The sequence below is a fragment of the Podarcis erhardii genome (assembly GCF_964252035.2).
Source record: "Podarcis erhardii genome assembly, chromosome: Z".
Lineage (NCBI taxonomy): Eukaryota > Metazoa > Chordata > Lepidosauria > Squamata > Lacertidae > Podarcis > Podarcis erhardii.
The window spans coordinates 21,543,530-21,568,978 of NC_138504.1; the positions used below are offsets into that span (position 1 = coordinate 21,543,530).

The 25,449-nt window shown below is 39.4% G+C and overlaps 1 protein-coding gene across 5 annotated transcripts in view; it reads left to right on the forward strand.

The window, feature by feature from the left end:
• Positions 1 to 25,449, forward strand: part of RPS6KA6 (ribosomal protein S6 kinase A6) — an 84,978-nt gene that overhangs the window by 55,255 nt on the left and 4,274 nt on the right. For all 5 annotated transcript variants that reach the window (XM_081847993.1, XM_081847996.1, XM_081847992.1 and 2 more), the window contains exons 7-19: positions 906 to 1,012; positions 1,988 to 2,025; positions 8,295 to 8,437; positions 8,987 to 9,057; positions 10,527 to 10,615; positions 13,263 to 13,327; positions 15,410 to 15,512; positions 15,908 to 16,032; positions 17,065 to 17,190; positions 19,817 to 19,906; positions 24,001 to 24,159; positions 24,739 to 24,900; positions 25,331 to 25,407. In XM_081847993.1, the coding sequence (XP_081704119.1) occupies positions 906 to 1,012; positions 1,988 to 2,025; positions 8,295 to 8,437; positions 8,987 to 9,057; positions 10,527 to 10,615; positions 13,263 to 13,327; positions 15,410 to 15,512; positions 15,908 to 16,032; positions 17,065 to 17,190; positions 19,817 to 19,906; positions 24,001 to 24,159; positions 24,739 to 24,900; positions 25,331 to 25,407 (1,355 nt within the window). The remainder of the gene's footprint in view (positions 1 to 905; positions 1,013 to 1,987; positions 2,026 to 8,294; positions 8,438 to 8,986; positions 9,058 to 10,526; positions 10,616 to 13,262; positions 13,328 to 15,409; positions 15,513 to 15,907; positions 16,033 to 17,064; positions 17,191 to 19,816; positions 19,907 to 24,000; positions 24,160 to 24,738; positions 24,901 to 25,330; positions 25,408 to 25,449) is intronic.

Genomic DNA, 25,449 nt, shown 5'->3' on the forward strand with positions numbered 1-25,449 from the left:
AGCTGCCAGCACTGTTCACACTGGTTCCCCTCGGGCACAAAGACAGACTTGAGAGAGGCTTGGCAGCAGCCTTGGGCAAATTCTGGGGTTAGTCTCTCTCTCTCTCTCCTCCCCACACACCGTCCCTAATAAAGTGGGGCGCTCCTCATTTTACGCAATTTCACTTACGTGTGTGGGGCCCCCAGAATGTAACCCCCGCGTAAGTGGGGGGACGCCTGTATACATAGGATTGTCCTGTAATTTGTTCAGTATACAGTATGGACTGAGAAATATGCCTCCCATTTACAACTGCTCATTCCTAAAATGGGAATGTGTGTTTAAGTATTTACTTTTCCTTGGAACAAGAGAAAATGAAAATCTTGACTCTGCTTTGAATCTCTTCCACCTGTTATAAATATTCTTCTATAAATATTTTTATACTTCATATATACTACTTTGGCATTTACATTTCTACCAACTTCATTCCAAGTTGCAGAATATTTTTATAAAATGGCTGTTTTCTGAAATCAGTTATCAGCATTTTTATACCAAGGAGTATCTGGACTGCATTCAGATCTTTATTTCATGTGGAGGGAGTGGGTGTGCAAGTAGAGCACATGATGATCTGTTAGGGAGTTTAGCATCATTCTACTTCCCTTCTGTACATCCCAGTCATCTTTTAGCAGGGGTGAGGGGAAGAAGGAGGAATGATCTGAATATCTGTTTCGTTGGGAGCTAGCAGGATTTATGCTAGCCCTCTCTAGCTTGTCTTTTCTGATGGCCTATATACAGCCTGAGCTCCCATCATCCTGGATTATGGGGGATACACGCATCACAGCTTTTTAGATCTTACGGGACTTTATAGTCATCTTAGATATGCAGAAATTTAACAAGATCAGAATGTAAATCTATATAGTTCTTATTAGGTTATGTTTACAGAGGAAGATGTGAAATTCTACCTCGCAGAACTGGCCCTTGCTTTGGATCATCTGCACAGCTTGGGAATTGTGTACAGGGACCTGAAGCCAGAAAAGTAAAGTAAAATGTATTTTATCCGTTACTACAGTACTCTTGTTCGAAGATTTATTTGCCTTTTTTGTAATCAGAATATAGAATCACATGGAAGTTTAGAGATTTTATTCTTCTAATATATATTGAAAATAGAGTATTGCATATTTGTTAATATAATACAGGCACCCCCCCACTTACGCGCATTCCACTCACGTGTGACCATGTTTAGATGCATCACCGTGAAATAAATAAACGATTTAAACCAGGAAATGGTGCCAAAACACTGCGAAAAGAGCAAGAGAGACCTGGAGAGTGGGGAAAAATAGCTTGCACGGCCGCTCCGATTGTCTTGCCGCCTCCACTAACGCACCCTCCTTGTCTTTCTTCTTCCTCGGCAGCAGAGGCATTGTGGGGTGGGGGTGCTCCATGCCTCTGCCCACCTGCCCATCCCTCGCTCACTCGCTTGTGTCAGTTTTGTTTCCTGGACAGGATCCGAGAATCCCTCTGCCCTCTGATCACCCTCTCCCTTGCCGCCCAACAAATAGGCAGCAACATTATTTCTTGAGGGGTGGGGGAGAAATTAGATAAAAAATAAACGGTCTACAGCAACTTCCAAGACTACTAGAGAGAGTGCTGAGAAGCCCAGCAGCAGTGTTGGGCACCTGCAACCAAACAGCTACTAACCCACAGCTCAACTTTTTGGTCACTGGAGGCAGGCAGGGCATGCATGTCCAAGGGTACATAGCTGCCCGGGGAAAACTGATGGGATGGATGGGATCTGCTGAGAGAGAGCTGTTTTCCAGCGTCTCTCAATAGCGCCCCCCATTTTTCACATATATGTGCAGAGTCTGGGAACATAACCTCCACATAAGGTTGGGGGGGATGGAAATGCCTGTATATAAATAATATTGGTTTAATTATTATTTCATTTGCTAAATTAAATGTATTATAAATTCTCCTGTTATGTGTATTGGTGAATGTGGATTTTAATTTTCAGCATTTTGCTTGATGAAGCAGGACATATCAAGTTAACAGGTAGGTGGAACTTACCAACATAACTTTTAAAAAATATATAAGTATCTTGAAAAGTTATAGTAGGAGATACTGCATTGAATTTTTCATAGCTGTTGTTATGTGCATTTTTTCTTGTGCATTTTCAATCATTTTAGACTTAGAGGTTATTGCATGCCAGGATCTTGTGCATATAGCCAGAAATGACTTTCTTCTAGCCAGGTTGTAAGCTGTTGTAACTTCCTCCAGTGTCCTAGCCAGCAAGCTCACATATTCTCATGCACCATCCTGTTGACTGTTTAGCACTTCTTGGAGATTTTTAATTAAATCAGGGAAAAAGATGATGAAGAAGAAGAATTCCATTCATTCATTCATTCATTCATTCATTCATTTGTTCATTCTTGTACACTGCCCAAGAATATAAAAGAACACAACAAAACATCAAACATTACAAGCTTCCCAATACAGGGCTGCCTTCTGATGTCTACGGAAAGTTATATAATTGTTTATCTCTGGACTCAGCTACACAGCTGCAAATAAAATATTTTAAATGTGTTGTAAAGTGAAATATACAAATGGGACACTAGATAGTAATACGTAGTGAGCTATGCAAAATTCAATGCCTTTTTCAAAACATTTTTTTTAAAAAACATTCTCACAGTGTTTTTATGTGTGTAGATTCCCCCTCTTTAACACCTGATGGGAGGGCTTTCTACAGGGCAGGTGAGAAGGTAATCTACCTGGTTCCCTTCTCACGATGTGGGAACTGCTAGGAGGCCCTCTGTTCGGGCTGGATGATGGGGGTGGGGATGGTCATTCAGGTATATAGGGCCAAAGCACTTATTCTGCAACAATATGTTTTAATATATTGGCTTAGCTTCTGAATTGAATATAATTGTTCACCACCAATGCCTTGCTTCTGCAAAATCATCTGATTATTGTAAGGAGTCACTGAAACAGAATGGCATTTGAGCTCGGAGGCTGCATCAAGAAGAGGGGTCTCTGAAATTGAGACCTCAGCTGCCCAAAGGAAATGCCTTCTATTTTTGCAATAGTACCCTTGGATCCTAGTTGAAAGGATTTTCAACAGTGAAGTGGAAGCAGTTCTTCTCTGCATTTTTTTGAGTGGGTTAGAACCCCAAAGTATAATTTAATATCCTCATGATTCTTTTAATCTACTTCTGCTTTTCTGCAGAGGATGTCAGCTGTTAGATCCATTTCTTGGTCCAAAATTATGATGGAAGCAGATATTATGTTCCAGTTTGATGGCCCAGTTTGTCAGGCATGGTTTCTATTTGTTGTAGCTCATTTGCTATTGAGATTGCCCTCATATATATTTATTCAGCTTATAAATGTATTAGCCACTTTTCTTCACAGTGGTTTAATAAAAAAAGACACATAAAGTAAAAAATAACAAAAACCCCAAGCAGTTAAACATAGTAACTGTAAAGTTTAGGTGAAATGTATAAATCAGGTGGAAATATTTCAAATAGAAGCTCAGCAGTTTGACCATTTAGTTATTTAAGAACTCATTGGTGGATACCTTCTGACATCTTGCTGAAATTTACAGAATAATTCCCCTTCTTCCTTGAGATATGTGCATTCCTTCATCCAAATTGTTTCTTTTGAAGTTCTTGCAGCTAGTGGATGAGGGACGGCGTCCAGGAGCACCGGAATCCCACAGGAGGGCTTTGTGCCTAGTGCCCCCATCCCCACAAATTCGGGGGTGGTATAGGGCACAGCAGGCAAGGCAGTCCCCCCCCCACCATCCTGGGGGGGGGGTAGGGAGGCTAATTACTCCCATCATAGCCTCCAAATTACCTCGTGTGGGTCGGAGAGATGTTATTGTCAGCCATCTTCCGATGTGCCCCCTAGTGGCCCCCTGCTAACAGAAGAGATCTCTGATAAAATAAGACGAGTCGGAGGAACAAGAGAAATCATGAGAAGATACGCCAAGACTCGGTATGGCAAATGATTGATGGGGGAGGGAAAAAAAACTTCCTTTCTTTCCTTATGTGATTAAACAAGAATCCCCTCCCCTCACGAGTCAGAAATGTCGTTTTAAGGACTTAAGCTGTGGATTTAAAGCTGTGTGGAGATAAACTTTCGAACCAAAGCATGTTTTAAGAAGAGCGTGGAATGTATAAGAGCTTTGGAATGACGCAGTTAAAAATGCCGTCACCATATTGGGAAGTTCTGTCGGAGGACTTAAGTCTGAGAGGAGAAATAGAGAAATAGAGCTGTTTTTATATTGTGGGTGAAACTCCTCAGTGGGACTTAAGAGTGACAGTTTTGCGAGATTAACGATGGAAAGAGCGATGTTATCTATGAAGGCGATGATATATGGAAACCATCTCGATTTGAGGATTGGAAGAACGGAAAAATTCACACAGGATTATTGGTGTTTATCGGCTTAAGGAGACTATCGGAAGAGATCATAAAGGAAAAAGAGAAAATATATGAACAAGATGTGATGTGGAAACAGCAAGATAAGACTGGATAGAATTATGAACTCTGTTTGGATTGATTTGGACTGATTTGGACATTAACGCAGTAGCAAGAAGATGATCAGAATCCCCCTTCGGATCTTGAAATATGGGTCCCCCCAACAAAATTTAAAATTCGGCTTTGTAATTCGGAATTTATGTGATGTGATTTAATTTGATTTGATTGGCCGGTTAATAAAAAATATTTTTTTTAAAAAAAAGAAATTTACAGAATAATCCACTGCATGTGTACTCAGAAGTAAGACTCTCTTTAGTGGTGTTTTCCCCCAAGTAAGCACACAAAGGATTGTAGCCTCAAAAGTATTAATGTCTTAGTTTTGTAACAGGATCTGTGTGTCACAATTGTTTGATGAGAGAGATGAAGGATTATGTCAGAATGATAGCAGACACAGAATATTTGCTTCTAGTATCTCCAAAGTATATAAAAGGTCATCAAAGACAAGCAGGAAGAAGACCTAGTACACTTCTCTCATGTAGATGGAATGTTGTATAAGTGAAGAAATGCACCTTGGATTTAAATGTTGTATACGTCTATAGAAGTACTATTTACGCAGATTCAGCTTTACACACTTGTGGGAGGGACTAAAAAAATCGAAAAGGGAGCAGGGTTTCAGGAAGAAATACTTTGGCAATCCCACCTGTCATTGAACCCAATGAGTTTTGGCTATACACGCTTTTGGCTTTACATGTGACCCCCAGAACATAACCCCTGCATAAGTAGAGGTAGAGGTATTATCATTGTAGATTGCCTTAAGTACCTTCATACTAAACAATCTGAGTTTAGTCTTTCAGTCATTCCAAAAGAGAGAAAATTCATCTGAGTCCTTCAAAATTTTCAATTTTTACTCTTGATAAAACAGGAAAAATAGTATGCTGGGAGGAGCTGGTTCGCCCCAAATTTAGGATGAGTGAGGATTGGTAAAATCTCTGTTTGGGTTCCATGTGAATGGTTTACATTTACCTTATTTTTGTCACGTTTTGTAGAAAATGGTTTTCTCCCAAAGTGTCTCACCTCAGTTAAAAAGAAAATAAGAAAAAAAAGCAAGAGAATGGCTTTAGGAGAAAAGGGACAAGGGGAGGCGAAAGATCAGTACCTCTGGTCAGTTGAACAAAGTACAGGTCTCTAAGCATGTCTTTACATCCAGTTTGGGCCTTGGGCCTGGTTGATCTTCACTTGCTGGCATTCTTTCTTGAATAGCAGTGGGTCTTGTTCTTTGGATAGGTCTGGAATGTCCCTTTGCCTTGCTTCTGCAGTCGTAGGGGAACTGGAATTTGGAACAGAATGTTCTTTCTGTCATGGAGGGGAATATTGCATTATTTTGCAGGCTGAAATTTTAATAGAAAGAAAAATGCTAAAATATAGTTGAAAATTGCTTGTTAGCAAGCACACTTTAAATTCTCTTCAGCTTTATTATAAGGGACAAAAAAGCAAAGTAGGCATTTATGAGTGAATTTTGGCAGTATTTCACATAGCCACAGCAAAAGAAATGAGAAAACATGTTATTTGGTCAAGCTTACTCAGCTTTTGGTGTGGCATTGTTAGCAAAGTCAATGAATCTTTGTAGAAGACAACATTAAGTTGTGAAATGTATTGTTCTAAAGGGGCACAAGGAGCTAAAACAAATTATACAATCATAATATAATGCCCTGCAATCATAATATCAAACATATCATATATTAGTATATAATCATGATATCGTACTATCATAATAGCAAAATCATACAGTCATAATATCATATGGTCACACAACTATACAATCAATATAACAATATCATACCATCACAATATCACACTATCATATTGTACAATCATTAAATCATATCATATGATCATTAATGAAGGAAAATAACCTATATCCAGCTCCACCAACACATGTTGCTGATGACCAGTGTAAAATGGGAGAGGCTTAATTTCCCTCTCCTTGAAATTCATTTTGCATTGGCCAGCCGGGGTGGGGTATGTGGGCTGGGAAGGTGAGGGCTATGATATTTGGTGATGGCATTGTTATGATATTGTGATTGGGAAATATTATGATTATATGATATTGATCTGATTGTGTGGTTGTATGGTGTTGTGTGTTTATGATTATGTAATTGTGATATTATAATTGTATTGCAATGTTATTATAATTATGAATGATTCTATGATTGAATGAGATGGCTGGTTGATTTAATAATATGATTGTATGATATTATGTTTGAATGCTATTATAATGTGAACTTGTAAACGGGCATTTGCTGCACCTCATAGCAGTTGGCAAGAATATGTTTGCTAAGAGTGTCGTGAACCTGATCAGGAGAGCTTTAAACTATATCCTGAGGGGGAGGGAGATAGTATTACAGATGACAGTTAAACATGCATGCACATACACAAACACACACACTCCCCTTACTTTTTCTTGGCTGGATTTGCCTTTTTACCATTGGATTAACTTGCAGACTGTGCTTCTGGACACTGGTGGAAGCCATGTGAAGATTAAAAAAATGGTCTGAAAAAGCTTTACAGAAAATTGGACATGATCGATTCTTGTAACCTGTTCTTTCCTTGAAACTTCAAACACAGCAGCTGGAGGCAAACTGATTTTAAACCAAGCAGCAGCTTTGTTAATATGAGCTGCTACTGGCATGTTTCTACATGGCTTTAAAAATACAGCCATAATTCCTTATGTTAGGTAAAAATGAGACTTTTCAGTAATAGTTTTGCCATTGATGAACATTTTCATGTTATATTGTACAGCAAGAATTTGGCAAGAGGTTTGTACATGCAGATCCCACTTACAGTTCCCAGGGAATCATTTGTTGGGTGAGCATTCACACAATGAGCTAATGATTTCCATTTTTTTCCTATGAGAACATTTATAATCCATGATCTTTTTCTGCCCTGTCCCACCGTGGTTTCTTCCTAAAATGGCTGCAACCAACCAGCAAAAGAATTACAAAGGAAAAACTGATTTGTCCAACTTCTACTGCTCTCTGAGTTGTCTTATCTCACTCTCCCCTCCCTCTGTCCATGATTTCTGCCCCAAAATGGCTGCCGCTGATGAGCAAAGCACAAACAAATAAGTAAATGAGCAAACTCTGGCTGTTGGGATTTCTGAGTCAGCTGTGCATATAACAAGATTTGGGTATAACTCCTTGTGTTCAGATAAGTGAATTTGCGGGTAACAAGTGGGCAGATAGTGGGACCTGCATGTATATAGAATGGCTTGTTAGGAGGCCAATTTATTTAATAAACTGTGCTGTCCTTGTATTCACTGCTGAGCAGCACTGAAAGCATACCTGAAAATAAATGTTATATTGTATGTACAGATTATGTTCAGTCTTCCAGCATAGTGCTTTTTTTTTAGATCCACTTAAAAAAAAAACTATTTAATTTTGTTTGAAGTATAATAAGCCAAGGGTGACTTATTAATATTCACATGAGTCATTGAAGCTCATATATTTGTGGAACAGTATGGCAACCACTTTGTTTGTATCTTCCATCATTTTGCCTTTAGGCTAATAATATCATATTAATTAACCCTGATCACATGAAGCCATTATAGTACAGGAAATAACACAGTAAAAGAATACCGTGTTATCATGCAGTTTGCAAATGTTTCAGTCATTTTTTCTGTTTAATTTGAGAGTTCCTTGATCAGCTGTTTTGCATCCCATTTTTTCTGTCCTATGGGCTATATGATAGTATATGTACTCCTAAAAAATACACAGTTTAAGTTTGTAATGTTTTGCAACCCCTATGGCACAAAGTTTCTTTATGTGAACTATTTTATAATACTATTTTAGACTTCGGCCTTAGCAAAGAATCTGTGGATCAAGAAAAGAAAGCCTATTCTTTCTGTGGTACTGTAGAGTACATGGCTCCTGAAGTTGTAAACAGACGAGGCCACAACCAGAGTGCTGACTGGTGGTCATTTGGTGTTCTTATGGTACTGTATATTTCATTACCTAATTTTACATGACAATCAGATGTGCTGCATGTTGTTGCCATTGTCCACATGTTTAAAATCTGAGAAAGTTTTTGTTTTAAAATATACTTAACGTCTGTGTGAGATTTGTAGTTATTTTCTGTGTTGAATAACTGAAGTATGGCAACTGAAAACATTTCACCACACAATATTTTGACAATGAAAACCTTAATACATTTTAGCATAACCATTTGATTGAAGAATCTTATATTCCTTTTTGCTTTTTTATTGTGGCAATGAACTACTACAACAAACTCATGGACTGAATTTTAGCCAAGGGCATTTTGTTTGTTGTTGTCTGTATGTGCTATGGCTGAACAAACTATCAGTTGCCAATAGTATTGCTGCATTTTAACTAATGGCCCTCCAAACTTCATGGGGCAATATATCATAAATTCCACGTCTAGTTATTTTATTGTTTTCTTGCTGCTTTCCTATCCCCAGTTCTAAATTCCTCCAAATTAAAATTAGATTTTCTAAAAGTTTGATCTGGGCTTGTTTCTTTCCCAGTTTGAAATGCTTACTGGTACACTACCATTTCAAGGTAAAGATCGAAATGAAACTATGAATATGATACTCAAGTAAGTATTTTTCTGTTCTCCATCTCAAAATATTTCTATTTCTAAGTATTTCCAACTTAGAAAGTATAATACAAATTATATTTGACTAATATCATATAACAATCTTTAACTTGAATGAAAGAATATATAGAGTAAAAATACAGTTTTCTTTATGACCTAAATGATTAGAAAATGTATTCTACAAATGAACAAATTACATTTTGGAGATGGCTTTTTCTTTAAATTTTAATGTCTTCTATGCTTTAGAGCAGGGGTTGTCAACCTGGTCCCTACGGCCCACTAGTTGGCGTTTCAGGATTCTAGGTGGGCGGTAGGGGGTTCTACAGCACAAGCTGAATCCACCTTCCATCGAGCATGGGTGGGTGGGAAGAAAATTTTACCATCAAGAAAGATGCATTAGTGGGCAGTAGGTATAAAAAGGTTGACTACCACTGCTTTAGAGGGTCTTTGCTTATTAAACTTACAGTCAAATGGTTTAATCTTTAGAATTGGGTTAGTTTGGGGCTTGCCAGCAGCAGAGACACAATGTTGCAAACCCTAGCTTTTGGTTAGTGTTGCAAGAAACTTGCTCTGGCGATGCTGGCAGGTTTTTGTGCAAAGGTTAAGATCAATGTGTTCATTCCCCCCCCCCCTTTTAAAAAAGCTTCTGTTTAGTATCAGATACAGTGGTGCCTCGCAAGACGAAATTAATCCGTTCCGCGAGTCTCTTCGTCTAGCGGTTTTTTCGTCTTGCGAATCAAACCCATTGACGGCTTAGCGGATTAGCGCTATTAGCGGCTTTTAGCGGCTTAGCGGCTTATCGGATCAGCTGATTAGCGGCTTAGAAAAAGGGGGGGAGGAAAAAAACCCCGCAGGAACTCGCAAGACATTTTCGTCTTGCGAAGCAAGCCCATAGGGAAATTCGTTTTGCGAAGCGCCTCCAAAACGGAAAACCCTTTCGTCTAGCAGGTTTTCCGTCTTGCGAGGCGTTCGTCTTGCGAGGCATTCGTCTTGCGGGGCACCACTGTATATTTCTTGGAAAAGTGATGAACACTTTTACTTGCCAGATTGTATACTAGATTCTTGCCCCTCTCCAGCCACAATGAGTTCTTTTGGGACTTGATTCTACATAGGGAATCAGCATCTGTTCTGGTGACTTGCTCAGTGATTTTGGGCTATGGAATGGGGAGAAAAGCTTTGCAAAGAACTCTGATTAAATAGTCAGCTCATGAAAGCATAATGGAGTATTGTATTCCCAGAAAAATTGTTTGTTTATTTGGAATAGATGAACAAGAATATGCAATTCTGTGTAAGATGCAATATAGAAAGTGGATGACATGAATAGTTAAACCCCTTTTAAATGTGCTCTTTAGGGTAATTGAATTGAACTGCATACTTCCTTGTTGCATTGAAGTGTATTGCACAGATTATACTCTATGTTTTATTTAATTAGTGAGTATACTTTGAATATGAATTCTCTCTTTTTCTAGAGCAAAACTAGGCATGCCACAGTTTCTTAGTACTGAAGCTCAAAGTCTTCTCCGGATGTTGTTTAAAAGGAATCCTTCAAATAGGTTAGGTAAGTTTGTATCGCCTAGATTAGTGTTGGTGAACCTATGGCATGCATGCCAGAGGGGTCACTCAGAGCCCTCTCTGTGGGCACGCATGCTGTCGCCCCAGCACAGAGCTGGCAGAAGGAAAGGGCAGCGTGTCGAGTCCTCAGCTCAACTTGTGTCCGAGTAGAAGCGCCTCAGATGGGGCATCGGGGTGTGTGTATGTGCACGCAAAACATAGCCACAATCTCTGGGGGGCACATTTTCCCTTGGGGAACCTCCGCTGTGGGTGGGGAGGGCACAGCACAATGAACATGCTCAAAAGTGCGCTGCTGCATTGGTGGGCCACCAAGAGTTCCAAGCAGCCACCTTCCTCCTGATGCTGCGAGATTGAGGCTTCGCATACCCTCTGGCCAGGGCCAATGGGAACGGAGTCAGAAGTGGAGTGGAGGCTTCATGCTCCCCAGCTGAGCTGCCCGATCCCACTCCTACTTGCGAGCAAGCAGGAGCAGGATCAGGCAGCTCAGCTGGGGAGCGTGAAGCCTCCACCCCACTCCACTTCTGAGAGATCCCTGCCTCCACTCCTGCCTGCACGCAAATAGAAGTGGGATTGGGCAGCTCAGCTGAGGAGCACCTGGCTGCCTTCAGGTGGTACAGGGGCTCTCAGATGCAGCTTCTGGGCTGCCTCCACCTCCCCCAACCTCAGCAACTATTCAGCCTGGCTGCCTTCATGGGGTTGCAGGGGATCTGATGCGGAGCTGGGGGATCCTTTAAACTTCTCCCTTGAGGGGAGTGCAGCTGCAAACCTCTCAATGGAAAGTGTGATGGAGCCTGTACCTCCCCAGCTGAGCAGCCCCAATCCAGCTCCTGTTCCCGTGCAAGCAGCAATGCTGCCTAGCAGAGCAGTCCGATTGCACTCCTACTTGGCTGCAAGCTGGAGCAGGCTGAGGGGTGCGGGTGGCGATGATATCCCTTGCCTGCTCGCTTGCTGCCCCAGCCCAGCCTTCCCTCACTCAGCGCCTCCGGAGCTGGAGGAGGGGGTGGTTGCTGTTGTGGCTGCGGCGGCAGAGGGATCCAGCGCTAGAGGGCGGCAGGTGCCTGCTCACTTGCCACCCAGCCTGCCTTCCCTCACTCTGAAAATGGAAGTGTGGCACTCAAAATAGAAGTTATACTCAGAACAGAGCACGTTCCACTTCCGAAAAGAGTTTGAAAACCAGAACACTTAATTTCCGGGTTTGAAGTGTTTGAGTTCCAAGCAGTTCGAGAACTAAGCTGTTTGAAAACTGAGGTACCACTGTTTTGCTCCATTCTCTCTCCACGTGGATGCACCAACCTCCCCTTCTAAACTAAAACCTCAGTATTCAGGTTAAATTGCCGCGTTGGTACTCTGTGATAAATAAATGGGTTTTGGGTTGCAGTTTGGGCACACAGTCTCTAAATGATTCGCCATCACTGGCCTATATTGTAAGCAACTAAGGCTTGCTTATTTAGTTGCTTATCAAAGATTCATTCTGTTGAATCTTAGCAAAACCACAGAAGGATATGTCTTAAAGATGCTTTCGAACCAAGCATTTCCTTGAGTGTTAAATATTAAGTTCCTATTCAGTTGTCTCACTAGCTTTGCATTTATGGTCTGTCCTGGCTTATGCAAAGGTTATACTATTTCCCCTGGAAAATAGATTTGGAAAAAGGAGGAAATAAGAAAATTGGGTTCAAGTTGTTGTAATGAACTGTTTGAGTGGAAAACTTCAGTAGCATTGCTGGTCTTTCAGTGGAGTCAATGGTGTGTCCTCTGCATTTCTTCTTGTTCTTTCTTTGCTGCAGCCTGATGTAATGACTGCTGCCAGATGACAGGACAGATGGTGGCCTCACATCCCTTCTTTTCTGTCTTCTGATACAGCCTGACTATAATTTCTGCTTGTGTTCAAGTTATAATGAATCATACTCTGCTTCATCAAAATGAGCCGTCATTCAAAATAATGTAGTTTGGGTGGCAAACCTGTGGCCCCGGAGATGTTGCTGAACTAAAATGCCTCATCTTTGACCATTGAACTTGCAGGCTCTGGCTGAAGGGAGTTGGTCTGCAGTAACTTACAGAGGGATAGAGGTTCCTCACCTTGATGTAGTTTATGCAGCTCCTTTGGGGTGTATTCTGTTGTGAACTTGTTGTATAATGCACTAATAAAATACTGTGTTCCCAAAGATAAAATTATAGTAGTCAGCTAATAACTGTGACAGGGGCTTGTTTGTTTTGGGTAGTGATGTATGTGTGGGTACAGTACCTGATATAAACAATCTTGTTTCTTTTTTCATTTTCATGGTACACCTGAAGGTGAAAAAACTGCATGTGGTCAATCCTGGAATTTTTATTTCACTTCAAATGCTATAAGTAGATGTGTTCCATATCCTCAGACTTTCTCTTAAATCTGTTTACTAAATATAGGCTGGGATTCAAAGAGTGCCCAAGGTTTGAGGCATGTCAACTAAGAGACAACAGTCTGTTATTCAAAACTATCACTCAAAACCCTTAGTTTTGAAACGATATTCCAATATATTTTAGGTAAGGTAGAGAGGTGCTATTTGAGAAACTAAAAGTCAAAGCCTCTTTGGATGCCCCACAATATTTTTCTTTACGCTGTTTGATTTAGTACCTTTCATTTCCTGCAATGACAGGAGCTGGTCCTGATGGGGTTGAAGAAATCAAGAGACATCCTTTCTTTTCAACCATTGATTGGAATGTGAGTACATAAAAGAAGGCTGAAATTTAATACTCCATTTTTGTAATGTTGCCTTTCAAAAAATAAATAAATGTGGGATATATCAAATTGTTCAAGCAGCCAAACATTGTGTACTTCTAGCATCTATTTAGAAAACCTTTTTTCTAAAAAGAAAAGAAGAAAAAAACCATTAAGGGAGACTGAGATGAAATCACATATGAACCAACCCAGACCCTACAGTCATCATCTGAGGCCCTTCTTCATGTATCTCCTCCAGGAAAGTGAGTGTTTTCTGTGGGAACTCCCCAGTTGTGGAATGCTTGAGGAGCCTTTCTTCTGTATCTTTAGGCACCAGGCAAAAACACTCCTCTTCTCACAGGCCTTTGGCTAATTAAACAATCTATGGCCTTTTAAACTGGACAGAGACCCATTTAGTCCCTGTTAATGGGATATCCTTAGATCACACCTGATTGAGGTAGAGGTGATGCACCACTTCATCTCAACTCAATGCCTTTTTGCTACGAGGAGCCAAAACCTCCAATAGGGCCCAATCTGTTTGCAGGAAAATTCCTTCCTGGCTCCAGATACAGCAATTATTAAACCATAGTGGTCCTGAACTCAGGCACAACCAGTCTAAATATTCAGGTGTCAGACCAGAGTGAAGACATCCACTCTGGTCACTGCCCAATCCCAGCCTCCAGCATGCCCTTGATTTGGCAATTTGGAGGATGATGTGCTCTCCTGTGGATCCCCAAACAATCAGCCACTATGAGGTGGCGTCTTGTCCCATGGGGAGTAGAGGGGCAGCTGCGACACACCACAACTGCCACCCACCCTGGCACCAGGTAAGCGGCCATTTCCAACCTTCAGTCCTAAATGTCTAAAATTTGTTCATTTTCCCGTTTCATACTCTAATTTTTATCTAATTATTATTAATAATAAAAGACAGCAATGGCTTTTCTTTGATCAAACATAGCAACTTTGCCCCCAATAAGTTCAACAATCATGCCTCCATATTTAACAATAACAATAAAAATTCTGTCATTGTCCACATAAGTCTCTCTGCTGTTATATTGAGATATTATCCATAGTTCTTTTTTTGTTATGTAACCATTAGTTCATACCCAGTTCAGTGTCTTCAGTTCCAATTTCCTGTTGGGTTTGATGTGGTTTTGCATCCTTATCTAAAAAACATTTCCAAGAAAAGGGCCAGAGGTTTGATATTTTTTTCTTCTGAGTTCACTCAAAATTGTACACTGAGAGAGCATTTCTTTCTCAGCTCTGTTGATTACAAATCCCATCTCTCTCCATCCATGACTTCATTCCTTTCCTGCAGAATCGAACTCCACCATTTGGCTGTTTCTTTCCTCCAAACACCCTTGTGAAGGACTTTTCTATTTCACTATCTGTTCCCTCCAACTCTACCATTTCACCCTCTGGTTCTGCCAATCCTTTACCCATATTCTTCTCCAAATTCTCTGTATCATCTTTGATTCCACTTTTCATTTCATTTGTCTCTGGCTTGCTTTCATTTACCATTAGATCAACCTTTGATCTAATCAATTTTATTTGCTTACCAAACATGTGCTGATGGATGCCAGCAGTCAGTGGAATGTCCAAAATATACTTGCCGTACTGAATATTTTTGATCTTATTAACAATTCAGTATCATTACATTTCCTGTCTCCATCTTAAGATCTTCATAGCCTTATATCTTATTAGAATAAAACCATTCTCTGTGGAAGTCCTTTTTCCAAATTTACAGGAAGAGAAGAGGAAGTGAGAATAGAAAACCAATGTTTCACTGGGGCTCACTACAACTCATGCATGTACTGTTAAGCCATGGCTTAGCGTTAATGTGCAACTTCAGCCATTATGTGCAAGAAGTGAGTCGGGAGAAAGATATTTTTCTTGTCTTTTCCCCCCACTCAAGCATGAAGAGAATTGTTTTTTGTAGCCTTTTGGAAGTTCTTCAGATTCACACTAGAGAATCAGGTGAACCCAACTTAAAGAGAAGTACCTACTTTACATTTTGATGCTTCAATTTTGCATGTGATGTGTTTGCGTTCATGAGGAAATAATATATTGCAATTCCATTTTCAGAAACTATACAGGAGAGAGATTCTGCCTCCATTTAAACCTGCTTCCGGGAGGCCAGAAGACACATTTTGTTTTGATCCAGAATTCACAGCAAAAACACCAAAAGGTAATACGGTAAAACAAACAAACAAAAAACAATATAAACTCTTTTCTCTACCATGCCCATTTACAGTGTAAATTTCACTTAAAATCCAAGCAGTGTTGGAACGGATCTAATCTGCTTAAAAACAATAAAATAAAATATGCTTTTTGATCTCTTTGGAAATTAAATCGTCAAGTTAATTGTTTGAAAAACAAATCTCAGAAAGAAGACGAAGTAGCGCTTTATTCCTTCTGCCTTTGTCAGTTTCTTCCTCTTATAGATCCGTTAAATTCTTATAAATGTAAATGAGCTTACTATTTATACTTGTCTTATTTTTCAAAAAGTGAAATAAAAAACCAAAACTGCAGTGGAAAAAACGTATTATGGGCTGTCTAACATATTGTAAATTTAATCATTAGATTCTCCAGGAGTTCCACCTAGTGCTAATGCACACCAGCTCTTCAAAGGCTTTAGCTTTGTCGCAACTACGGCCATAGAAGACCACAAAATCTCCCCTCTCAACAACATATTGCCAATAGTTCAGGTAAAAGCTTTCATTTTCTCACCCTGGGTCCCGTATACACATATAACTATTGAAATAGCTACTTCCAGTGGTGTAGTGATAAGATTTGCAGTAATTGCTTATTAAGCAAATATTGCTTATACAAGATGCATATTTTCTATTTTCTGAATATTAATCCTTCAGCACAGCCTTGGAAGACCTCTGTCTCACAGATCTAATTGGCCCGCGAGGCAGTTTTATCCAAGCCACACCCATCTGTATTGCACCGAACATCATATGTAGCATCGTATGAGATGTCATATGCATAGCTGTCGTTTCCCTTTTTTTAAAGGGAAATTCCCTTATTCTGAATAGGATTCCTCGCAAGAAAAGGGAAAAGTTGACAGCTATGGATATGTAACATCAGAAGTGGGGCAGGCAAATACAGGGCTGGAATACATGACTGGAATCAGCTGCACTGGGAACTTGCTAGTAAGCTGGTAGGGCTTTTCTCTGAGCCAATCAGCTAACGTGTGCTGAAATCTAGTGCCTTTTGAAGTTGTGCTGAGTGCAAGCTTTTAAAAGAACTTCTTCTCAATTTTATCAGCCGATGGGTGCTGAAAGGGAACTCCTCTGAGGTCCATTTACAAGCATAGTAGGAATTCTAATTCTGCCTGAAAACAGTGTTTTTGCCTCTGCCAATCTGCAGAACAAAAATGTCATTTTTTTAATGTGAAGAGCGGCAGAGGAAAAACGTCCACCTGCTGGCATGGTTTGAATCCATACCATACTTGCAAACAGACTTTAAAGGTGTTTCCTAATTTAGCACTGAGAGAGAACTCACTTAAAGTCATCATCTGATGTCAGGTGATTGACAAGTGGGCAGCTCCACCCATCTTCCAAAGTTGGCCCACAGGGAAGGTGGAGGGATTTTAGAATCCAGCCTGCCAACTGGATCTGGTTGCCCACCCTTATTGTAGCAGGTTCACAAATAAACTGAATCGTTTACTGAAGTTTATGAAATGATTGTTAAGAATTGTGTATAGCTTTAAACAACAGTTTGTTTGCTTTTAGCAACTTCATGGGAACAGTGCACTATTCACAGATGCTTATGAACTTAAGGAGGACATTGGTGTTGGCTCATACTCAGTGTGTAAGCGCTGCATCCACATGGCTTCAAGCATGGAGTTTGCTGTGAAGGTATATATGGAGTTCCTTTCTCCATAGTTGGTACTGGCAAATCTATTAATAGGTCTTAGATCTCTTTCCTCTAACCATACTTAACTATTTCTGCTGAATACAAAAATGTACGTTTTTAAAACAAAGACCTTTCACTCTAATGTTTATAAAGCAGCCTGTTATTAAAACATTATTCAACTGTAAGCTTTACAATAAATATTCAGTATTCTTGCTTACATATAGTTACCTTCATGTACCCAAGGGAGTATCCTGCAATTTAGGAATATCTTTGTAATGTCCTGTTGCAGTTGCTTAGGACACTTAAATAGATTTAGTCTCTTTGATGCCACAGTACTCTTTATCTTCTATAAATAAATGGTCTATACAGCCCTTAACGGCTTGTGACCAGTTTCCTTGGAGGATTGCCTTCCTCCATATGTACTTTCTGGACAGCTTCTGTCTGCAGAACTTGCGCTATTTACAAGTGCTATATAATGTTCCACAGTAGCTATGTGTCAATCTTCTAGTGCGGTCACATCTGTGTTTCAAAACACCTTGCCTATTGATGCTAGACAAGTGGCCTTACTGTATTGTTTTAGACACCTGCTGAAAATCTTTTTCTTTCAGCATGCCAACCCAGACATATAATTTAGTGTTGTACATTCTGTTTTTATGCTTTGCTGATCTCATCTGTGCTTATTAATACTAAAATAACAATGTACACTGCTTAGATTTTTATGATTAAGCATTCTATACATATTTCAAAATAAAGCAGAAGTCAAATAAAAATATTTTTGAAACTGGTAATCAACAGAGCACTTGGGGATAAAGCTGATAATAAACTGAAACAAGTAAATATTTCAGTCATTAGTGGTCCTCCAGTCAGAAGACCTACATTGGCCAAAAGGTGATCAGATCCTCACTTATATTGCTGTCCTTGTTTCTCAGAGCATCATAACATGTAGGCTAAAGAGAAACCGTGAGTGCATGAGTTGTGAACACCAACTGATGTGCAGTGGCACCTCGGGTTACATAAGCTTCAGGTTACAGACGCTTCAGGTTACAGACTCCGCTAACCCAGAAATAGTGCTTCAGGTTAAGAACTTTGCTTCAGGATGAGAACAGAAATCGTGCTCTGGCGGGCGGCGGCAGCAAGAGGCCCCATTAGCTAAAGTGGTGCTTCAGGTTAAGTACAGTTTCAGGTTAAGAACTGACCTCCGGAATGAATTAAGTACTTAACCCGAGGTACCACTGTATTCAGTTGATGGTCAATAGTAGATAAGGTGGTAGTGTGCAGTGCTACACGCCTCCCCATGCTTATAATTCCTAAGAGGCTAGAAAGTGAACATATCATCCTCTTCTTTTAAGAAATGACAGCATATGAATAATCTCTTCCTATCCTCTTTGATTGAATTTTGGTATACAGTGGTACCTCAGGTTAAAAACTTAATTCGTTCTGGAGGTCCGTTCTTATCCTGAAACTGTTCTTAACCTGAGGTACCACTTTAGCAAATGGGGCCTCCCACTGCTGCCGCACCACCACCGCACAATTTCTTTTCTCATCCTGAAGTAAAATTCTTAACCCGAGGTACTATTTCTGGGTTAGCGGAGTTTGTAACCTGAAGCGTCTATAACGCGAGGTACCACTGTAAATGGCAGAAGTTGTCACTGTGTCCTTCCCATTTAACACAATTGCTCTGTCAAGAAAAAATAACTTCCTTCAAGGCATTTCAAAGAAAAGGCCTTTATAGATTCATATGTTCTTATATTAATGGTAGCCCACTGTCAGAAAAGCAACTAAAAAACCAACTGCAAGGTACCCTGATGGGTTTGTTAATTCTCCAGCAAGTTCATTACTTTTATCTCCAGTTCCTTTATTTTAAAACAGGTGATTCATCCTCTCACATTTTTTGAACATCTTTGAAAGATCTGCTGTCAAAGATTTATGCAATTTTAAAAAATACTACTTATCTTTCCTTCTTGGGATTGAAAGTTGTGTGGGGAAAAGACCTTGCAGAGGAATTAAAAACAAACCAATTGAATAAAATATGGGCATCCAAGCTTTTAATATATGTTTCAGTCGACATGGTGCAGGGGGGACTCTCAAGCTAGCTCACAGGTCACCTGTGAAATTGGTTCACAATAAAAATGGGGTGGAGAGATACAGTGTGTGCTGAAGGAATTGTCATGGAAGATTCCCATATTGGCACCTCATATGTAACCGCCCAGCAGTGAAAACATTATGTAACATAGTCTTTAAAGAAATAATATTATCACTGAACAAAAAATTGAGAGGAATCATTTTCTCTGTGTTTCTGTGGTATTATTCTGAACATCCAACCTGGATTCCTTCTCTTTTAGTGTGGCAAGAACTCATTTTGTCATATAAACAAGCCAGTCATTTGTATTCCAACTCAATATCATTTTATTTGAAAAAGCATACTATTTACATGTTCTTAACTGGACTGCACTCCTTGAAATGACCTCTCTTAGAGGTAAAGCACTTGCTCAGATGTATGCCTACAAACACTATGTTTATTGTGGTTTACAGGTTTTTAAAGTTGTTTACATTTTATTGTTACTATAAAACTGCTTTCATTTTAAAAAAACTAATGTGTAACTTTTGCATGCTGTTTAATTTTTCCAGATAATTGACAAAAGTAAAAGAGATCCCTCTGAAGAAATCGAGATTCTGATGCGCTATGGACAACATCCTAACATTATTACTTTAAAAGATGTATGTATTCTTCTTGGTTTCTGAAAAAGCATACTGTCTGTAAACATGGATTTAGTAAAACATGTTCTTGCTATTCTTCACTAGAATATAGAAAGTTCAACCTCTTTAATAATTTTCAGGAAAATATTTCACTGTGCCTCATTAAAAGCCCATTACCATAATTGAATGTACAGTGGAACCTAGACTTACATATGCCTTGTCTCACGGACGTTCCAAGTTGCATCTGCGGCAAACCCGGAAGTAAACACTGGGTTTGCCGCAATTCACGCATGTGCGGAAGTGGCTTCTGCCATCTGCGCATGTGCAGAAGCGGCAGCCGCCGCCTGCGCACGCATGAAAGCGCACTGCCGCCAAATGCGCACACGCACAAGACGCCTCTTCTAGCATCCCATTTTCACCAGTGGACGGACCTCCCGGATGGATTATGTCTCTAAGTGGAGATTCCACTGTAATGCTTTTTTTATATATATATAAGATATTTATTGAAATTTTCCAGAATAATACATTGTAAAACAACAAAAAAGAAACAACAAAAATGCAAAAATACAAAAAAAAGAAAAGATACAAAAACAACTAAAAACACATACAATTTCCCTTTACCTATTTTCTTTTAACTTATTTTCCGGACCTCCTCATACCTCCCTTTCTTATATTCCAATTCAAATTGTAAATTCAGCAAATCCTCACCATTAGTTTTTGCTTATTTCAAAACCTTATTTTCCATATCTCTTAAAGCATTACAGCTGGAAGCCACTTAATTTTCTGTCCAACATCATTCTAACATTCATTAATTTTACAATATTTCTGCAAATAGTCTTTAAACTTCTTCCAATCTTCTTCCGCCGACTCATTTCCCTGGTCTCGGATTCTGCCGGTCATATCTGCCAATCCCATATAGTCTATCATCTTCATCTGCCATTCTTCCAGAGTGGGTAGGTCTTGTGTCTTCCAATATTTTGCGATGAGTATTCTTGCTGCTGTTGTCGCATACATAAAAAAAGTTCTGTCCTTCTTTGGCACCAATTGGCCGACCATTGCCCAGGAGAAAGGCCTCTGGTTTCTTCAAAAAGGTATATTTAAATACCTTTTTCATTTCATTATAAATCATTTCCCAGAAAGCCTTAATCCTTGGGCACGTCCACCAAAGGTGAAAGAATGTACCTTCAGTCTCTTTACACTTCCAACATTTATTATCGGGCAAATGATAAATTTTTGCAAGCTTGACTGGGGTCATGTACCACCTGTAAATCATTTTCATAATATTCTCTCTTAAGGCATTACATGCCGTAAATTTCATACCGGTGGTCCATAACTGTTCCCAGTGAGCAAACATAATATTATGTCCAACATCCTGTGCCCATTTAATCATAGCAGACTTCACCGTCTCATCCTGAGTGTTCCATTTCAGCAGCAAGTTATACATCTTTGACAAAACCTTAGTTTTGGGTTCTAACAATTCTGTTTCTAATTTCGATTTTTCCACCTGGAATCCAATTTTCTTGTCCAGTTTGTAAGCCTCCATTATCTGATAATAATGAAGCCAGTCTCGCACTTTGTTTTTTAATTTCTCAAAACTCTGCAATTTCAATTTATCTCCCTCTTGTTCCAAAATTTCCCAATATTTTGGCCATTTGGACTCCATATTAAGTCTTTTAAAAGCTTTCGCTTCCATTGGCGACAACCACCTTGGAGTTTTACTTTCCAATAGATCTTTGTATCTTATCCAAACATTAAACAATGCTTTCCTGACAATATGGTTTTTAAATACTCTATGTACTTTAACCTTGTCGTACCACAAATATGCATGCCACCCAAAAGCATTATTATATCCTTCTAAGTCCAAAATGTCTGTGTTCTCAAGAAGCAGCCAGTCTTTCAACCAGCAGAATGCTGCTGATTCATAATAAAGTTTGAAGTCTGGCAGGGCAAATCCACCCCTTTCCTTTGCATCAGTTAATATCTTAAATTTTATTCTGGGCTTCTTGCCCTGCCCGACAAATCTAGAAATATCTTTCTGCCACTTCTTGAAACAGTCCATCTTGTGGTTCCACTGTAATGCTATGCCATGTGTTCAGTTGTCCATGTGACTATTGCTGTAGGGGAGACTGTGCCTTTTTGCTAAACCCCACAGACATACATAGAGGTCCGCACATATATCTGTGCACCTTCCTGCATAAGAAATGATGTAATCTCTGTAGGAATTGGTAGTATGTTAGCATTGCCTGGAATTCATTTGCACGTGGTTTCATTTGGTTTATGGACTCACACAGATAGTGAAATGAAACACCAATGTGGCCTTAGTAAATGTGCATTTGAATCTGCTAGAACTAGGGATGGATAATATTTTTGGTTCTAGAAGAGAGATTCTTACCAGGCCGCTCAGGGCCTTATTTGACAGGTGAGCACCTGCCAGTCACCTGGTTTCTTAGAAAATCTGATTTTCTAGATCCATTTCAGTCGGAATTGTGGCACAGAAATTGCTTGGGTCACCTTGCATGATGACATCTTTCAGGAGAGAGACAGGGGAAATTTGTCCTTGTTAATTCTTCTCAGCCTCTTAGTGGCTTTAGATATCATCGACCATGATACCCTTTTGGAGCTGCTGTTGAAATTACGGCTGGGTAGCTCCACTTTGCAGTGGTTTTGGTCCTACTTGGATGGTCATTTCCACAGGAGATGCTTGGGGAGTGCTCTTCACTCCTCTGGAGCCTGGAATGTGGGGTTCCTCAGGGTTCAATCCCCCTCAATGCTTTTTAACATCCACATGAAACTGCTGAGTAGGGTCATTCAGAATTTTGGAGTACATTGTCAGCAATATGCTCACTGGGCAAGGCAGTTTGAGCATATAACATCCATCTTGGACCAACTAAACTGGCTACCATTTAGTTTCCAGGCCCAATTCTAAGTGCTGGTTTTGACCTATAAAGCATCAGGACTGCAATAACTCAAAGACCACCTCTCTACATAGGAACCAACCCAGACCCTGCAATCATCATATCAGGCCCTAATTCCTGTGCTGCCTCTGAAAGAGGTCCGGAGGGCAGCAACACGAGAAGGGGGCCTTTTGTGCGGTGGCTTCCTGCTTCTGGAGTGCTCTCCCCAGGAAGGCTTGCCTGGTGCCTTCGTTGCATATCTTTAGGTGCCAGGCAAAAATATTTCTCTGTTCCTATGCCTTTGCCTAATTAAACCACCTATGGCCTTTTAAACAGGGTATGAGGAGTTCGTTTGTTATTATGTTATGATTTTTAGTGGTTTTTGTAAACCACGTTCTGATCTTCAGATCATGGGTGGTATATAAATTGGATAAATAATAATAAAGGTGGACAGAGATACCCACCTGTCAAAATCTCTTGTGCAGCTTTGCACGTTGCCTTTCACTTCTCCTTCAAGCCACTGTTGAAGTTTTAAAAGAAAAATGCACAAAGACTTGCAAAGGTAAACACTCTAGCATTCTATCTTAAAGCTGCAAAGCACCCTTTGAAGTAGTGACCACCTCCTTTAAAGGATGGGGTGGGTGCTCCAAAGTGTGCTTTAAGACAGGATCCACTGTCTATGTGCCTTCCTTTTTCTCTTTCACATCAATAAACTGGGAGGGGAGAAAGAAAGGTGCATTTTGCATGCAAATGCAATGGAGAGGAGTTCTCTTGCACCCTGCCTTTGCTTACAAAATGCTGCCTGAAAGTTTGGCACACGATTTGGTATTTGGAAGCAGAGGAGCCTTGCAAAAGCCTTTGCAAGTCTCCCCTTTCCCTTTAAAATCATCTAGTCTTGGGCTGATCTTCTGTCTCTGTTCATCTGGTGCTGAGTGGAGATTAAATCCTGCTGCCTGGGCTGCATGATCTTGTTTCCTGCCAGGGAAAGGATGCCCTTCCTATACTGGAATTTGACTTTGTAATTCAGATTTTTTTGGGGTCATTTTACTCAGAGTAGATACATTGAAATTAATAAGCATGACTCTGTTAGGGATATGAAGTTTAGTAGGTCTATGCTGAGTTAAACTTAGTTGAATATATTATATGACTCTGATTCACTTTTCTCAAGTAATCAGGTGCCTGGGAATATTTACATTACTCATATGCATTTAATTTCCGCAGGTGTATGATGATGGTAAATATATCTACCTTGTCACAGAATTAATGAAAGGAGGTGAACTACTGGATCGTATACTCAGACAAAAGTATTTCTCAGAACGGGAAGCAAGTGCTGTATTGTTTACGATCACTAAAACAGTTGACTACCTTCATTGTCAAGGAGTAAGTTATGTCCATTTTGATTATTGTATAGTAATTACATTTGTATACATTATAATATGTTGTTAATATTGTGGAGTAACTTTAAACTAGGCAGTACTCTACATAGTAAACAGGACTGTAGGATATTGTGATCAAGAGTTTGATTAGGTAAGCAATAACGTAAAAGTAAATTTACAATAGTAATTTATTCTGAAATCTATAGGCAAAAGAAAAATGTGTAGTTTTTCTTTTTTTCACTAGTGACTAAAATCTGGATCTGCTTTCATGATGGAAAAGCAAGCATCAGTTCTTTAAAAATTAATTAAAGCATGCTTACTCAAAAATAAATTTCATCAGTCTCAATAGGGTTTATTCCTTATCCCGTGTTCTTCAGATTGCAGTCTAAATCAGCAGCCTGGTTAAGTTGCATTTATGCTATGAATAGTATCTAATTAAATTACCCATATTGGGCCCACATGCGTGTTGTATTGATTCTGCATCTGAAGTATTTGTCTCTTTCTTTAAAAAAAATTGAAAAAGCTCCAAATGATCATTTCCTGCTTTTTTCAGTTTTCAGTTTAACATTTGTGTATTTTTAAGGTGGTGCATCGAGACCTTAAACCCAGTAACATTTTATATATGGATGACTCAAATAATGCTGACTCCATCAGGATCTGTGATTTTGGTTTTGCAAAACAACTTCGGGGGGAGAATGGGCTTCTTTTAACCCCCTGTTACACTGCCAACTTTGTAGCGCCAGAGGTATGCTGAATTTCTTGTATATTATTTGCACATGCTCTTGTGACATCTCAAGAAAGTAGTTACATTATATTATCTATTTGCCTTGTATCTTCTAATTGCAAAAGGTTAATTGTTTTGTTACTTTTTTATCAAATTGCTTACTTATTACATTTATAGAGAGCTGTTCTCATAGCTCAAGGCAGTTAACAAAGCTTTGCAAAATAAATATGTTAAGAATACGTTTTGTTCTTTTAACAGTGTTAAAGCAGATGCATAGAAACCAATTTTCAATATTAACTGTTGTCATCTTTAACCGGAACATTTCTGAAATCATAGCTACTGTAACTAGCATGTTTTTGAGATTTTCTTTTAAGCTGTTACTTGGGACTTTCAAATTATAGTCTTTTCATGACAGAAAAATTGAACTGTTTATTCTTCTCTATTTCATTAGGTTCTCATGAGACAAGGATATGATGCTGCTTGTGATATCTGGAGCTTGGGTGTCCTTCTTTATACAATGTTGGCTGGGTAAGAAGTGTTTTTCATTTAATCATTGCACTGAATGTTTTA